The sequence below is a fragment of the Agelaius phoeniceus genome, chromosome 2 (genome assembly GCF_051311805.1).
Source record: "Agelaius phoeniceus isolate bAgePho1 chromosome 2, bAgePho1.hap1, whole genome shotgun sequence".
Taxonomy (NCBI): domain Eukaryota; kingdom Metazoa; phylum Chordata; class Aves; order Passeriformes; family Icteridae; genus Agelaius; species Agelaius phoeniceus.
The window spans coordinates 83,666,196-83,684,710 of record NC_135266.1 but is presented as its reverse complement, the minus strand read 5'-3'; the positions used below and the strand labels follow the sequence as shown (position 1 = coordinate 83,684,710).

At 39.0% G+C, this 18,515-nt stretch overlaps 1 protein-coding gene across 30 annotated transcripts in view; it reads left to right on the top strand.

Annotated features, from left to right (window-relative positions):
* The window catches only part of DLG2 (discs large MAGUK scaffold protein 2), a 983,885-nt gene that overhangs the window by 917,260 nt on the left and 48,110 nt on the right, over positions 1-18,515 (top strand). For all 30 annotated transcript variants that reach the window (XM_077174030.1, XM_077174027.1, XM_077174034.1 and 27 more), the window contains one exon: positions 16,029-16,205. In XM_077174030.1, the coding sequence (XP_077030145.1) occupies positions 16,029-16,205 (177 nt within the window). The remainder of the gene's footprint in view (positions 1-16,028; positions 16,206-18,515) is intronic.

Here is an 18,515-nt window from a genome sequence, read left to right as displayed (position 1 = left end):
TTTTCTAGCCTTGATACTTCCATGTCTCAAGTACATATTATTGCCGCATTTTTCATCACCTTTTCTAGGTTACTTACAGGAGTTAGTCTCTTGTGAAAATTCTTTATTAACCCTTTCTTTGTGTCCTTTAAACACTTATGAATCCTTCACTCGCAGACCACTAGTTTATATTAGTCTATACGTTTCATGACATTTTGGTAAGGAAGTCTGTTGTAAGTTTTCTGGAAATTCACATGATATTCATGGTCAGTGAGATTTGTGTTCCTAAGGAAGTTAAGTTGATCTACCTGTTTCTCAAGTCAGATTTCATTTATTTGTCGTCTCCCTTTAAAAAACTGGCTCAGTATTTTCCAGTTCCACTTTTGAGTCATTCATCTCATCCTGGTAATTTATTGCTATTCATTTTATTGATTTGTTATTAAACTTTTTCTACTGACACATCAAGTGCAGATGGTTCCATTGATTTGACAGGTCTGAAAGCCTCTTCTGTGGGTTCATCCTTAAACACATTCTGTAGCTGATTGTAAATAATTCATTTAACTTTATTGGTATGGCCTTTTCTTTCCTCAGCTCTCTTATTACACCCCAATGCCCTGTGTAATTGGTATTTAGTTTCTGAATGTTGCACAGACCTTACTGTAGTTATCCTCAGGATCCTCCCTCATGGCAAGGAAATGCCATCTATCCTTGTTTTGTAAAGACAAAGGCAGGGCCCCAGAGAGACAGACGCTTGGTAAGGGATGCTGAGTAATGAAACACTCAGGTTTGCAGCTCCTCAAAAATGTCTCCAGCTTTGAGCACAGAACTCCCAAGGAGAGATCTCACTGACTGAAAGGTACCAGCTTGAAGGCAGGAGATTAATTTGGTGCCAGGGGCTGGATTCATGGCAGCAGGTACACTGAGTGTTGAGATACCTACAGCAGCCAGTCAAAAAGGCTAAGGAGTGATGTGTGTGATGCTCTGACTGCTGCTGGTCTCTGTGATTCAGAGCTGCAAGGCACTCCTTGCTGCCAGCCTTTTTTTCATGCCCACCTCCTGCTCTAGCACTCCTTCAGGCTGATCATACAAGAGCTGCCAACAAGCATTTGAGGAGGTAGAAGAGTTTTCCAAAGATACTGACAGTGATGTTGTAAGGCCAGGACATTTCTGTGGCCTGCTTTGCACCTTGGTTGTGACAGGATTTGAGGTGGCTCATCCTCTCCCCAGTGTCCCTGCAGAGCATGACACTGCAGGGCCAGGCCTGCCCCGTTGTCTGCTGCTCTCTGAACTGGGAGTGGACCCACCCTGGGGCTTGGGTTCACCCTGGAGACTGGCTGGAAGCACAGACATCCCCACTGCAGCAGGCAGGAGATCCCGCAGCCTTGAGTAAAAGGGAGGAATAAGACCAACTTAAAAACAAAGCAAAGAAATGAAAACTATCAACCCACCTCCCTAAACACCAGTACTGCAATGGAACTGGTAATTAGTGGCAGTAAATTGTTGCTACAGCTGTGGGAGGTACAAAGATTTTCAAAAGCAATCCTGCTACTGGGAAGATTTTTTAAAAATTTTCCCTCAGAGGCAGTTGCATGCTGCAATGAGGCTTTGCTTAATAAAGGCCTTTCTGATAAAGAACATAGTGCCTGTATCTACCCTTTGCAGGAAGAGAGGCTCTTGCTATTTAGTTCAAAAAAGGGATTTTAAGATACAGAGTTTTGAGATCATAAGATGTGTTCAAAAAAAGACTGGATGTGGCACTCAGTGCCATGGTTTATTTGAGGTGTTAGGGCATGGGTTGGACTGGACCTTGAAGGTCTCTTGCAGCCTAGTCATTCTGTGAATTCTGTGTCACTTTGAATATAAATGAAGTTCCATACAGTCAATTTTTAAGGTGTTTTAAAATTCATTTTTATTTCATCACATTGTACCTTGTACTGACTTGCTTGTTTATATTTTTTTTAATGAAATCATTCATTGCAATACAAAATCAGTCTCTGTTGTCTTTCCACTAACGTGGTTCACTTTACAGAGCTTACTGACAGAACTGTAGGGGTACATTGCAGCTGTGGAAAAGAAACATTTCCGACTTTCATGGAGGAACAGGTATTTCCTTAGCTTAATATTTGACAGGAAATACTAGGTTAATGAGACAGAGACAGAAGGAAAAATATTTAAAATATAGGATTTGCACTGCTGGTTGGATGATATATTAAACAAACAAATGGAAGCTGATCCTGTAAGGCCAGAGTGGTGAACAGTAGAACTGGACATAGGGAAAATGTTTGGATATTTATGTATTAAAATGATTTAAGGAATACACACTTGAGAACCAAGTGCTTTGGTCAATTTATAGAATTAAGGCAGATTCATTTCAAAGGTGGTTTGAAACTCCTGTTTCCACTATTTCTGTTTAGTGCAACCCAGCACTTTATGTGCTATAACAGCTTTCATGTTGCTGAAGTAATATTAATTAATCTTCACACACAGCCCTTGATAGAGGGACACAAGGGTCAAAATTTATTTCATATAACATTGACACATGCATGGAAACTCCACAGCTCCACAGTAATTGTCCCTCCCTGACTTCCATGAGTTTCCCCAGCTCCCTGGGAAGTCTGGCAGTCTGTTGTTGGTTGTCTGGGCAGCATTCTTGGTGCTGGGAATCACTCTCCCCAACTGAATGATGGGTGAGAGTCATCACCTGCATGCAGGGAAAACTGTCAGCAAACTGAAGAGTTCAACCCAATTCTCCTTAAGCCCCATTTTTGTAATTTGTCACCCACAGATATTTCTAGTGTTTGATTTCTTTTTCTACCTGGATTGCTTTATTTGTTTGGTTTTTTTTTTTTTTAACATTGAACATTTTCCACATCCTTTTACCTGTCAGCACTAATGCAAGTCACGCAGACAATTTCAGTTTCTCACCTTCTGTACCTATTCTCCTCTATAAAAGTAACATCAATTTTCTCTTGCAATTTTACCCTGGTTCAGAAGAAAGGTGCATCTAGCTGAGTGTCCATCCTGTGACAAGTGTCCTTTCTGTGGTGCTGGTTAACAGCAGATGTTTAGGGAACTTAGAGGGAACAGGGCACATATGGTCTGATCCTCTCCCCGCTGTTCACCGCAACCTCCTCCAAAGACAGCAACCTCGATCAGCCCCTAAATAAATCACACACTAAATGGCATTGCTGTTTCCATGTTAGAAGTGAAAAAGTGAAGTGAAAAGGAAATTCCTACAATTTGTAAATGAGGCTACAAAATACTAAAAATTCTAAGAATTGGTCCAGGCAAAAAAACTTGTTGATGAATAATTCAGTCTTGTGCACATCAAGTGAAAGAAAAACATCTCTTCAGTCACAGACATTTGTTTATTCACTTTCTTGCTTGTTTGTTTTTCCACAACTCCCTGGCATGTCAGAATAATAATAATAAAAAAAAAGAACTTATTTTCGGTCCCTATTCTGTCATTCTGTAAGACTCAATTCATTTAAATGGCATGGGTTTTGTATAAGCAAATGCTAAATGACAGTGTAATTTATACTTCAGGCTTTTCTGACAAAATGTGTAGCTTCAATTGATGCTTCTATTGAAATCAAAAACATTTCACTCTTTGTGTTCAATTTACCCATCACAGCCATCAATATGGCCACTTTACCACATTTTCTGAGCACTTCACAGTACCCTCTTTGTGTATTCTTATTTTACCATTAGGAAAATGGACACCAAAGCAGAGAACTATTCACACCATATTTATCAGCCCATTTTTCTGATCTAATGTAAATGCTTAGAATTATTCCTTTCCCATAGGTACTTAGCTCTCTCCATTACTCTCCAGGGAGTTCAGATTTCTCTAAGAATATCTGCATTGCACCTAATTTGTCTTCCCAAAATATGAAAAAAAGAAAGCCATCTCTACTGTAATTCCATGTCTACACTAGGAATGTCTACACTGCCCAAGGATGGCTCAGCCACTCAGCACACTGGAGCTCCCAAACCACCTTCAAGTGATTCAAGATTTTTTGCAGTGTTGCTGCATGATTCTGAAGATCACCTGAAATTGTACACAGCTTGAGCATCTCTGTACCATCCTCAGTTACCTTCATCAAGACACTCTTAAGCAAAGTGTTTTTATCCACTACAGAAAATGCTCTTAGACACCAAAGTATAATATTATGCAGAATATATATTAAAAATTCTTGACATTCCCAAAGTGATAAATATGGTCCAAACTCCTATGTCTGACTGTATTTTATACTTCAGTCCTTCTGTAGATATAATAGGTAGGTAATTTAGTTTGAAGGAGATAATTCTGATGTTGCAAGTCCAACCCTCCTCTCAAAACATGGTCAGCTTCAAAATTACTTCAAATTGCTCAGGACTTTGTCCAGGTGAGTTGCTAGTATCTCCCAGAATTTCAGAACCTCTGCGCTGCCTGCACCAAGGCTCATCATCCCCCTGGTGAGATTCTGTCCTCTCCCACGTGTTCAGAGCAGCTCCATGGGTGAGGAACTGATCCCCAAATAATGCAAATGTGAACATGCAGTCCCTTATTCCTACATGGTTTTATCAAAGACTGGTTTTTTTTAGAAAAGTTCTTGTTGTGTTTTCTCTTTTGGGAGTATGGGATTTGCTCGTGCCTCCTACAGTGGAAACAAGACTTGACCTCATGCATCTTCCTTGTTAAGGACAAGGTTTGTTTTCTTTTGGAGGCTTTTCTTCCACTGAGGTGGAATGGAATGAAAGATAATATTTTAGTTGGAAAGGACCTGAAGGGATCATCTAGTCCAAAAGCCTGACCAGTTCAGGGCTGAACACAAATTAAAGTATGTTGTTGAGGGCATTGCACAAATGTTTCTTGAACACTGACATTCACCAGCTCTCAAGGAAGCCTCATCCAATACCTGAGCAGGGCCAGCAAGCAAAATAATATTGAGGAAATCTTTGGATCAGCTCATGGTTAACATGACACACGAAGACATGCTAATAAATTCATCTCTTCTACAACTTTCCCAGCTACAAAACCTTTTTGTAGGGACTATTCAATGTCTTTAAAATAGAGAGGAAATATGCCAGCATAACCTATAAGCCAGTGAAGAAGTTACTGTTCATTTATAGCTGTCAGAGACATAAACTGGGAATTTTTACCATTTTTGCCTCAGTCTTGTGTTTCCTGCACACACATATCCAACATTAACCAGATTGACACATTCATTTGACTCAGGCTTAGGAAATGGTAGTGGTTTATGATGTTCCAACCTGAGTTTTACATCCTGAAATGTGCAGTTAATTTCCTTAAAACAAATTCATAGAAATTATTATCCTAGGAGGAGTATTAGAAAAGCAACAGCACCTGTGAATTATTTTCTAGTACATAGAGTGTGTCATGGCATATTTAGGTCTAAGTACATGTAATCTGTTTGAAATTGGTCAGATTACTCAAATGCTAAACAAAATTTGGCTTAGGAGCCTGACTCAAAGATGGCAACCTTCACACTTTGCCTAAACTTAAGCTTTTAAAAATAGCTTTAAATTAATATTTCCCATGCAAATTAAATTGCTGAGTGGAAGTAAGGGTTCCTGGTTGTTCTTTTTTTTTTTTTTTTTTTTTTCAGGACAGAGAAATGTCTTAAAATCCAGGTAAACTTAAGTCAGTATAGATAGAAATTTGTAATGGCGGGGGCAGGGGGGGAAGAACAATCTGGTTTTCCTGGAAGATTTGGTTTTAGGCTTTTTATTGCCACAAGACTCAATTCAAATGAAGATAATAAAAGGAGAGGTCCTATTTTGGTTGCTTAAGTCAAGAATTACACACAGAATGAGGAGTATCAGTATAGACAACCTCATGAAAACTCTGAGCTTCATTCATGGCAGCAGGAACTTATCCTGGTTCCTGGCTTCTCCTAGCTCCTAGCACCATCCAGGAGCAGCAACCAAAGCACTTCTGTTACTGCACCAGACCTTCATCCTGTCAGCCTCAGGGCAGCTTAAGGCAAATTCTGTCCATCTTAAAGCTGCTTAGGGTAATGTTTTCAGAGTGACTTAGCAAATCAAAGTCTAATCTTCATTGAAAGTCTACAAAACCCTGTCTCAGATGTGCTTAATTTACCTTTAAAAATGGGATGCAGGAACTTCTGATGTTACCTTTAATCCTCCTTTTGAGCACATGTGAGCCTGGGTTCCCAGGGAGGAGGGTGTGGATAATGCAATGGAGTGAATGAGGAATTGCAGGGAGCTCAGTGCAGTGTGCAGGTAGTTGTGGGAAAACAAACCTAATTTTTTGTTTCACAGAGAGAAGATAATAATTTTAGTGTCATCCTCTTGCAGCTTTGTTTCAAAAATGTTAAAATAGATTCTGCTGCTCTTAAATGTTTTGGGTAATGGTGGTCAATCAGCACTTTTATAGTCAGAGTACATTTCTAAAGAAAATTGACAACCAGACACACAGTGAGACCAACAAATCTAATAATTAAGAAGAAGTAACAGTCACATTGTTTTGACACTGATGAGGTGACACCAAAGACCATTATTTTAATTTTTAATTTTTGTTTGTTTGTTTCTGCTTTTGAATATTCTGGCATCTTATTTTCAAGCTTTTTTTCTGTGAAGATCATACACTAGTGAAAACTGATGTTGAATTATTCATTTGACTCAAGAAGATGGAGATTTATATAAAATACCATCTACTAGAAAACATTCTACCCAATCACAGAATAAAACTTCACAGGATAAATCTCTTTGTGGTAAGTGTTGACAGACAGGAGTTCAAGGAATCCACTGGCTGACCAAATAGAATTGGCCGACCAAATAAAACATCTCATAGTTGCTGCTCTTCTAGGCAAACTTTCTCTGTTACTTCTGTTACAGTTTAAACAATTTCAGTTGAGTTCACCTCAGGCCTGTGGCATTGATTTTTCTAGAGTTCCACCTTAAAAATCTGACATCTTTAGAGATTTAATGTTTGGCCTGATGAAGCAGAAGTTATGTAGAGACATCTGACCTTTGTACCATAAAAATTCATCTTTAGATTTCAACTGCATTTGGACTTTTGAAAAATTAATCTTCTTCAAAAGTCATCCTTTAAAAGAGACAAAGTTAAACCCAGAAATTAATTGCATTGCTTCCAACTGAAGTCTATTCTAAAACCCAAATAAAGGACTCATTCTATAGGCAACCTCCTCCTGCTGATTGAGTGAACTCTTAATGAGTTCCTCAAGTTTTGACCTAGACACGAAAGGTTTCCATGACTTCTCAAACAGCTGCATTCAGCAGAGTTTATGGATTTAGTACATTTCTCCACATTAGGCAGGATAATTAATTTCCATAATAATTTTCTGTGGTTTTCTACAGTATAGCTCCTGTTTGAATGGGGTTTCTCATTATCTCAGCAGAACCTACTCAGTCAACACAATAACAATGGAAATCCAAATTGTGACTCTTTCACTGTCAAAGGACAGCATTAAGGCCAAGCAGAAACCATTAGTGAGAAAGAGCTGTTGCAAACAAATATCTTGACTTTTCTTTCCATAATGCCCTCTCCCCTCAGAGCAGCCAATGTTCTATCTCATTAATACTTTCTCTGAGTTTTGTTTGTCTGCACTTTTTCACAGCTAGAGAACAATCTTTTTTCCAATAGCAGTTTCTAAAGGCTGGAGTACAAACAGATTTATTATGATATTAACAAATTATTATGATATATTATGATTCATTATGTTGCGAGCACCTCCATGATCAAAAAGTCTGTAGAGTTCCTCACCTCTTACAACAGACGTAAGTCAGAATATTCAGATTGACAAGGCTCCAATGTTGATTTATCAGGAGAAAAGAAAAAAAAATCCATTTTGCTGACAATATTGTCTGAATTGTGGCTGGTGGGATGTTTTCTAGTAGTAGAGGCATTGTGCTTAGTCCATCTCTTACAAGTCTTTCTGTCATCATTATGTTCAAATTGTACAAATCATAAATGTGGATCATTTTTTCATAGGAAGGCTCTGTCTTACTTAACTTCTGCACATGTCTAAAATGCTTTTCAAAAAAAAAAAAAAGAAACCATCTTATATCTGACTGGTAATAATAATTATGTTACCAGTGGGGTTCCTTCTGTGTGCTGAAAAATTCCTTTTGATTATAAAACAGTGGAAGCACAATTAATTATGTGGTTAGCCTGGCCACAATGGAATTTTAAAAGCTGCCAACAGACTTGATTAGGTCTAAGAGAAAGCAAATGCAAGCTAGACAGTATCTGAGAAAACAACCTAAAAAAACCCAACTACCCAAAGCAGATCTTCAAGTTCTCTTGCAATAGTTAGAGCTACTGCAGACCAATTACAAAAAAATTTCTAAATCCAGTGCATTTTTGCAGTGTATTCTCTCATGGTAGGAAAACACATTTGGGTGCAAGGAGGTATGGGAGTAGCTACAGGCTGTGCTAACAGAGTCATAATTTTCCCTTTCAGTTTCATTGTCTTTGAAAGAAACACTTGGTTTTATTTTAGGTTTTATTTTATTTTATTTTACTTTATTTTTTCCTGGGGAAAAAAAATCCCTAAATTAATATTCTCAGACAGCAAATAAGTTACTACGAGAGAGAATGACTTTTTGGTTCCTGTGTCAATCCATGCAACCCACAGGTTGCAATTTCAGGTGAATTACCCAGTAGTTTAGAGTATTCCTGATTTGACATCCAGCCACATTTCCTTTCTGGATATGGATAATGTCACAACACAAAAATCTGCGTTGAGAAACCGCACTTGATGCCTCAGAGAGAAACCAGAGATGCAGTCAGGCAGCAGCTTCGCCTAGTCTGTATGGGGAGGAAAAGATCAGACCAAATAATAAAACAGATTTCACATCATTTTGGTGCATAATGCACAGGCCAGGTCAAAGTCAGTCAAAACTTAGCCCATTTCTTTAGAAGAAACTGCTAAGTACAAACCTGGCATATGTTTTGAGTTTGCTGTGAAATCTGCATCTCACGCACAAGACTCAGGGGTGCTGAAGAAGCCTTCCAGAATCAACTACAGATCTCCTCTGGAGTTTATCAAAATAGCCTGTTCAGACCCAAGGTGATCTCCCTGTTTTAAAGGAAACCTCAAAGGTGAGGATCTGGACTACATTGAGTCCAGTGCAGATGTATTTAAAAGCTTCTGTGTACCACAAATGAAACTGGCTGCCAGATTTTCCTAGTCAGTAAATTATGGTAAGGTAAGCATATGCTCACAGCTTGGTTTTAGATGTTTGCAAGCAGAAGGGGGAATTCTGTTTGGGTCTTTTATGTCCCGTAAAATGCCGAACAAAATGTATGTTCTTTGAAAGGACTTTCCCTTGTGCCAGCACAAGAGAAAGCATGAAGCAATTTCACTTTCTCAAGCCACCTTACAAATCCTGCTGGGAGGGGTTAAAGCCAGGCATACCTGGGAGTAATATTATTTCTGTCCATGTCCACAACTGAAAGACTGAAGTGTCAGTCCTTGCTCACTGTGAGATATTTTGCCTCTAACATAGTACGTTGTATTATGTTGAGTAGCAAGACCATGAAAGTGCAACATGTTGGTTTGATACTTCTGAAAATGTTGACTTACATTTTTCTGTACAAATTTTGAAGAACCCATTTCCTGCGCAGAATATGAGCACTTGCTAAAAACTGAAAAAAAGCCTGTCGGCAACATAGAGATTGGCTCATAAGAGCTGACATTAAGCATCATGCTTGGATTTCCAAAATGAGCAGAATATTCCCCAAGGACAAATGGCAGTCCTCTTTCCTGATAAACATCATAAAGAAATATATCCCTCTTCTTCATGAAATTTTTTTGGAACTAACTGCTGCTGTCTCAAATCCTTTTTCATTGAGATCCATGACATAACTCTCTGCCAAATTCCCACTAGGAGGAAAAGAATAAGGAATTACTTGGACTGAATGGAGAAATTGCTGAATGAAGTAAAGTAATATGATAGCAAGTGGAAAAGGCCTGCACACAAATGTGCATTGGGATTTGCTGCAGTGGAGGTGCCTTAGGAGCAGCTATGCTAACACCCTGAACTGCACATTGACTGGGAGCATGCCCCACGTCTCTGGGCCAAAACCTGCCCTCTTACTAATTTAAAGGCATTTCCTTATCCTGTTACTACAGGCCCTTGTAAAAAGTCCCTCTCCAGCTTACTTGTAGTCTCTAAGCTGGAAGATCATAATAGTTTCCTTGGAGCCTTCTCCAGGCTGAGCAACCACAATTCTCTCAGCCTGTGTTCATAGCAGAGGTGCCCCAGATCTCTGATTATCTCTGTGACCTCCTCTGGACTCACTCCAGCAGGTCTATATCCTTCTGCTGGGGGTCCACAGTGGACACAGCCCCTGCCGACCTTATGTGCATCCAAACTGTTGCTGGTAATGGGCCCTGATCAGTGCTAACTTCCAAAAGGGAGCCTGGCAACCGTGTCGTACTGCTGCACTGTCATGACTGATTTTGGTAACCCAAACTGCCAGTACTGTCCCTCTCAGCCTGACAAGGTGGAGGGGATGGGCTTCATGAAGAGTCACAACATCATTAAGATAGGGAAAAAAAAAAAGAAAAAAATAAAATAAAGGCAGGGGGAGGGGAATGAAAGTAAAAAAGTAAAATAAGGCAAAGAAAAGGAAAAAGCAGGAATCATGGTATCTATGAGTGACAGGTCAAACATTCAGACATATTTTGTTAAAACTGCGTTATTGTAGTATACTCCTAACAAAAGCTGTACTCCTAACAAAAGCTGTTCTTCCCAACAGTCCCCCCGTCCACCCTCTCAGCAGAGGTGACAATGTATGACGATTATCTTTTGCACAGAGGCTATTGCAGCAGCCTCCAGTCTCAGCAAGCAGCATCTCAGAGCTTCCCAAACCTCCCAAGGAGGGAGAAACCTTTTTTGTATGCTCTACACATAGGATTTACCAGTTCAGCTTCTCCAGATGGAAACAGAGCAGGGAGGAAAAGCTTGAAAGTCTTTATTGGTTAGCCAGTATGTGAAAGTTTAACCCTTTTAATAGCATCTTAATTGCCTTGCAATGGCTGCTTCGATCAGAGAGCCACTGTGCTCTCTGTTGTAGCTATAGCAATGAATTACATTAGCGTTTCTTTCATCTTCTTCTAATTTTTTCTTCAAGCTGAGCCTGCAAGTGGGTGGAAATGCATTTATTACTGAGTGCAGAAAAGACAGCTATGAAGCTTGGGGTCTGATTCTGACTATGATGCTGAGTTACTGTCTAAAACCAGGCAAATGATTAAACCTCTCTGCACTGGATTTCCCCATCTGTAAAAAAAGAATAGGGCAGGGGGTAGGATAGATGTGGTGAATGAGGAGAATAACATCTATCTCCCTTAGGATGATGCTATAAAATCTGATGTCCGAGAATCCCTGTTCAAAGAGAGAAATATCCTTTAGTGGTGCATATGCAGATATGCTGGCAGATCACAGGAGAGTTAGGACTATTTACAGCAGCTGAAAATCTCTCTTGCTAAATGTTGTTGTCGTTTCATAATCAAGTGAATAGCAAAGAGCCGTCTGTAAATTTATGTGCAAACTCCCATCTGTGCCAGAAGAAGAAGAAGAAGTAATTTCAGAGATGCAAATAAAGCTGTCACCTGAACTGTACGAAATTACTGGCCATTGATAGAGGAGTGGAAGATTTTGGGATTTTGCACTGAATATATAGAAGCATTCAGTAAAATATATTCCTGTGTTGTAAATGCAGGTATATCCCTTGCTTTGTCAGGAGGATTGTGAAGACTAACAGTGGTGTTTACAGCATTAGCTGAGGAAGCTAAGAAGTTTCTCTGTTAAATTCCCTTTTTTGCTAAGGGCTTAGCAAGATCACTTAGTCTTTCTGTACCCTATTTTTTTCATGTTACAAATGCTGGTGACAATATAACATCGTGGATGTCAATAGGTTGTAATATATGGGATTGCATTAGGAATTTATTTTCTATTCTGTTACTGCTAATATATTTTCTTTGTCAAACATTTATTCCTCTAGCTGCAAGAATAGGTGTCATTAGGAATAGAAATTTACTGCACAAGGCAGCTTAGCTTTCAAAAATGCCTCAAATAATGAAGTATTTATGCTAAGTGGAAGAAAAAAAAAGATACCCCAGTTTTGGTCGCCTTCATGCCATGTAGACACCTCACTGCATGTTAGGCAGTATATTATAGCTTGGGGAAGTCAGTATTTTAATTCCAAACAATTTTTGAGCAATGAATTTCAATGCTGTTGTGAAATGCTTGTCTCATATTTTACGGTGATGTGGCTGCCTAAAAATGATTAAGAAGCACCTAAGCACAAAAATAAAACCTGTTAGGTTCTGTCCAAATTGCTGCTGGGATTAGTCTAGTATAATGATCACTTCTGAAGTCTGGAATAATATCAGGGGAGCAAGCCTCACATATTCTTAAATATTTGTGATAGCCAGCTTCTTCTAAATGTTTGCACCTCCTGCTTCACTTCTCAGGTCTTTATTTTCTATAAACATGAGGCTTTCACCAAGCCTTTCATGGCAGTACTTGGCATTTGAATGACACTTTTCACTTTCAAGATATTAAACAATTTTCCTTAAACTAAGGCAAGAACTGAGAACTGAGAAAAAAATAAGTGTTCATGAAACTTTGGTGCATATACCTGATGCTTTTGATACTCACACCAATTCCTGTTGCTGTTTTTGTAATAAGGGAACTAAGCTGACCAAATCATTATTTCATCACATCTGTTAAACTGGTTTGTAGCAAGCTCTGTTACCTGTTCCAGTATTTTATCCACATCTCATAGTAGTCACTGGGTTTAGTGTATTTGTAACTTCAAAATGCATTCTCTATCCTGCGTAACCCAGGGTTCTGTTTGTGAAATGCACTGTCTAGAAGATACTGAACAGTGCTTTAAGAGCGCTTTTATAAGTTCTGAAGAAAAAAAAGAAGTTTTTTTAGTTGTGAGTTCGAGACTGTTAGATTAATGTCATTAAAATGTTATAAGGTTATTGAGATTTTTATTCTTTAATACTGCAGTAAAAGACACTAAAAATTATTTAAAGCTCAGTACTGTGAAGAACTGCCCAAGCAACCCATGAATAAGCAGCCTCAGCCAGATGAAAGCATGTAGTCATATTAGCAAGTACAGAAAGCTCACTAGCTCTGCTGAGCAGCCCCTCCACTATCTGCAATATTGTGCTGTGTTTTGGGGAGACACCTCTAATTCATCACAGAGAGAGAGAGGCACTGTGACATGTTTTCCTGGTTTAGACCCTCTGGATGATTTTAATAACCCTGTTTCTATTAAACATCTCATTTTGGAAGAGTACTTGTCTGGTCCTGATCATGCTGATCCTCCTCTAGCTGAAATGATGGTGCTCATCTCTCAGAGAGGGCTGCTAGGTGCTCTGTGCAAGTGTAGGTTTCTTGTTGGACTGTGTTCCTTATGTCTTCCTCTCAACTCATAATATTCAGGAAAGGTGCTACTACTTTTTAACTTTTCTTCTGATATTCTCCCTGGCATGACAGAACCTATCTAAGGTGTCTAACATACCCCTTAGTGTGTTATCCTGGTGAAGAAGCTTGCACAAAACAACTAGACTTTGCTGAGAGCTCACCTTGGCTCTGATGAAAGTTTCAGTGCTTGCAGATGGTATCCTGTAAGACTTGGATGTCATTGTCTAAAAACATGAAAGGGCAAAGAAGAAAAGGCATCTTTCTCTGTCTGTTCTGCCCAGTTCCTTTACCAAACAAGAGGTCTGGCTACATTCATTTTGTGTCACTTCAGTTGACACTCAACAGATGCAGAGGTGTTATTTTTATATACATCTTCAAAACCAAGCCAAAATAGTGCAGAACTGTGTGGTGTTCATCAGGTAGAAAATTAGAAATGACATGTCAGTCTCTTAAAGGGACTAGATTTTGCAACCCAAACTGCCCTCTTAGCCTGAGGTGGTGGGTATGAGTGTGCCCAGCTCTCTCTATAGCCCAAAGTAGTCAACAATGCCTGGAGTAAAGATCTCCACGTACTTTATAGCTGGGCCAACAGCCAACCAGCAAAAGTATGTTTTCCAGAGCCAGAAATGTTATCAAAGGTGTAAGCTCAAATACAGCTGTTACCAAGACCTGGGTCTTAATTTGAAATATTTAGGAAAGATCACTGAAGTCAGCTCTCATGTAATTTTGATTTGCTAATGGAGTAATCAACATCTGTAGAGCATCAGCCACAAAATCTTTCATTCAATGAAAAGTGTGCTCAAAAAGTCTCTTGTCTGAGATCTGTAATCTCATTTTAATTAGCAATGCACATGATTACTCCAATCAAAGCAAGTCAGAGGCAAACATTGCCATCTGCATTCATCGTTAACATCAGCCAGCACGATGACAGACTCATTTTAAGTCAATATGTGGGCTCTGAGGTGCAAATGTCTGTTCAAGGACAAAGAATATTGTCCTACTTTCTACTCCTTAACTTTTGAAACACAACCTTCATTTTAGAACTTGCTGAATATGGAGCATTTCCAGTTTGGCATCTGGGAATGTTTTGCATCAGGGATGTGAGAATCCATGTAAGAGGGACTTATTCCCTCTTACAGAAGATATTGTCCCTTGTTTTGAATGACTTAATTATGCCTGGAATCGGGATTGTATGATGTCTGCCCAGTATACAGCATGGCCAACTGTCTGGTTAGGGGTTTTGAGCTGTTGAACAGCGTCCATGGCAAGATGCACAATTAATCCATGAATTTTTAAGACTATTCAATACGTTGGTAAAACTCTGATCACTGCCTGCTGCCGAGGGCAAAATCCATCCAACACAGGATAATGTGTTGTGTGCCTGTTTGTATATGCACTACCAATTCCAGGGATCTGGTGTGATCACTTGGTTAAGAAGAGGTGTCTAATGACACTTAACTGCTTCTGGATTTATGCGCTGCTTCATCAGATGTCCTCACAGGAGGCTGTACTTGAGAAGCAGCAGATGACCTAGTACCAGTAAGAGTCCTTTATGAATGTAAATATTTAATAAGATATGGTCAGGTTTTTAAAAATAACTTTTCCACTGCTAAGCCATTAAATTTTTCCAAAGGATACTTGCATTCCAAGAACATTTACGAAAAAAGGAACAAGCATAAGTAAACTTATGGATTATGTAAAATTCAGCAGTCTTCATCCTCAAAGGGAATTATCTGGGCATTTCTGAAGATGTTAGTACATGACTTTAAACTCTTTAAAAGAAGACATATTTCAAGTAGCATTTTCCCTCCTCCTGAACCAGATTTGCCATGCACAGTTGGTGCATATGAGAGCTTTAAATTATTTTGGTTGCATAGTCACAATTTTGATAACTTATTTTAAAGTTTTCCACCTTATGAGAAGTAGCTTTGAGTGGTTTATATCTACCCATAAAACTGCTACAATCATTCTTTGTAATTACAGTAAAATGCACAGCAATTAATTACATCAAATCCTTCTCACAAAAGTGTTTACCGGTGAAAAGATTGCCATGGCTTTCTTTCTGACAATGAAAGAATAGGAATTATTAGACACTTCTTGGGATTTAACTGATGTAACACTTCTGCAGCCAGGATTATGATCATATTATTTTCCCTATAGGAAATAAGCATCAGTTCTTGACAGGTATGATCTTTAAACAATATTTTACATGTGAAAAATATTCCCAAGTATTTTTTTGTGTACAAAACCAAGGTCTGGATTTTTAGCTAGGTAACTCCAGTGAGTGACCTGCACTTGCTGGGATTCGTGTGCAGGGTCTTGCTCTCAGAAAGAGGGATACATTTACCCTGGTGCAGGTGCCAGGCATAGGACTGGAAAGCATAGGCTGAAATTGGTATCAGATTTTACCATTAATTTTCTCTTACAGGAAAAAGAAAAAAAAAGGCTTCTGTAAAGACTAACTTCACAGTGGAAAGAGTTTTCCTCTGAGTAGGACCTTTCACCTTGTAAAAGGTTACCTGTGACATAAGATATGATTAATTGCTCAGATGTAAATGTACCCAGACTGATATAATCACCTGCCTTCAAATCTTTGTTTGCTTTCACAGAGCCATGTTTGACTATGACAAGAGCAAAGACAGTGGCCTCCCAAGCCAAGGACTGAGTTTCAAGTATGGAGACATCCTTCACGTCATCAACGCCTCCGATGATGAATGGTGGCAGGCAAGGAGGGTCACTCTGGAGGGGGACAGTGAGGAGATGGGAGTTATACCCAGCAAGAGGAGGTGAGTGCTGCCTCCTCCTTCTTACCTCCTTGGCCATCATCTCAAAATATTTCCTTTTTTTTTTTTTTTTTTGCAAAGATGGGATGCATCAATCTACTGAAAAACTGGGGGCAGTAAAGGAAAATCCTACAGGTATTTCAAGAGTTGAAAGACACAGTTTTTGCTGTGAGATTTAAAGCATTCAGGCTGTTTATAACTGTACTGAAAAGAAACTCAGAAGGTGATTCAATAACTAGTAACTTCATGAAGAAAAGGGAAAAGAAGGAGAGATTGCCATCTACTAAATAGCTTTAGTAAAAAAAAGGAATAACCAGAACCCGAGTCTGGGAATTCGCTCTGAATTTGAAGTGGAGCACATGTTTTAATGTCAGGGTGATTAGCCATTGCATCAAACTGCTGAAGGATGTAATGAATGGCTTGACATTTTCAAATCAAGACTGTATGTCTTTCTTTTGAGAGGGTAATAGCATTAAACTTCTCAGCCTGTGTGATGTGAAATATGGTGCTAAATTATATAATGGTCATCTTTGGCTTCAAAGTCTGTTAATTTAATCTCTGCCTCCCTGGAAACTGATGGATAACCAATATCACAGTAAATTTTTCATATAATGTAAATGAAGGCACTTTCATCTGCTCTCCAAGCTAAATCTGAATCTTTTGTGTCTGTGATGGATTCGTGGTGACTGTCAGAGAGAGAACAGATATCTGAATCTCTCTCATTGTTTGTATTGTTTATTCTGCCTAGATGCTTTTGTAAAATTGGCCACAAGTCTCTGATAGTATCAGAACTAGCACACAAAGCAGTATTACCTCCTGGCTCTGTTGATAGTTGCTATAAAAAGGTCAAGAACTGAAAGGGTAGGAGGAAAATTAAATCCGTCAAAAGGTATTACATTTCTCTTTTGCAGCAATGCCGTCATACTGAGTATAAACTTTCCATTGCTAGCTATTTCAGCTTTGGCACTAGTGTAAAAATGATCATGACCATTTTTTTATAGAGGAGAAATGGGATGCTTGGTGCTCCCTTGAGCATCTGCTGCTGTTTCAAGAGAATTGGCCAAGGTACTAATAGAGCTCAAGGTACTCATTGTTCTAAATCATGTAAAAGTAAACTAAAAGGCCATCAAATACCTTGTTGACATGAGCCCTGAAAAATCATTAATTTCTCTAATGAGCATATTGGAATAGCATCCACACCTGGTTTCTCAGTGAAGAGCCATTTTGGTGTTGTGTAATGGACAGAAATAAAAGGCTAGGTCGTAAGGTTAGGTTATAAGTTTCAAGATGGAAAATGTGCCCATTAACCAGATTTAATCTCTGGATACTGAAAAAGGAATACTTGCCTGCTATTCATTGCTACAGTAAATACTGCTGTAATTACATGATTGGATTGTACATGGGAGGAGAGGAGAGTTTATTTAATGCGATGGTAAGTAAGCTCACTCCTGTGTGGTGTCTACTATGAAAAGGTGCAAAAAGCACCATGTCATACATATTAAAACAACTACAGAGGGGAAAAAAGACAAAGCTAATTAAGATGTGGAATTGTATATCCTGTAAAGTAGAAAGGTGGTGTGTGCCTAAAGCTTATTGGGTTACCCACACAGTGGTGTTTTCAAGGACAAAAGATAGAGGTTCTCTAGTCAAGGTCAGACACATGAGAGAGCCTAGGAATAAGATGTGGCTTAGGAAACACTGGGAGAAAACAGAATAAATTAAAAAAAGAAAAAAAAAAGACTGTATGAAAATAGATTGGTTAAAACCTAAAAATAAGAGTCTTGAATTTTAAAAGATTCAGGTACAGTTACCATGCTCTCCACTTGGCATACTTATTCTTCACTAGTGAAGCTGAGTGGCCTGGAAAAATCAATGGCATCTGATTTTCTGTCTGCATGAATGTAATGATACACCTGAGCTGGAGTGGGAGGAGGTTGCTGTTATTTTATAAAAGGTTTCAGTTGTACAATATTTTTTTCCAGTGCACTGAAAAGTGAGGACTGTTTCCTTTCGGTGGGTTCTGCATGATTCCTGAGTGCCTGAGACTGATGTGCTCTTGTCAGCACCTTCTGCAGTCATTTACACCACCTAAGGGGAGGATGAGCAATCAGTGCACATAGGGCTGAGTTACAGAGAGTAAAGCTAATCACACTCACCAGATTGTGCTAATTCAGAGTTCAATTTCCTCTGCAGGTGTGGGTTATTGACTGTAAGAGGATTAATCTAAAACAGAGTACTCCTGGAATTCATTTGACCAAATATAGGCAGCTACAGCATAGAAATCCTCATTTAAGCTGTTGGCTCCAGGATGCT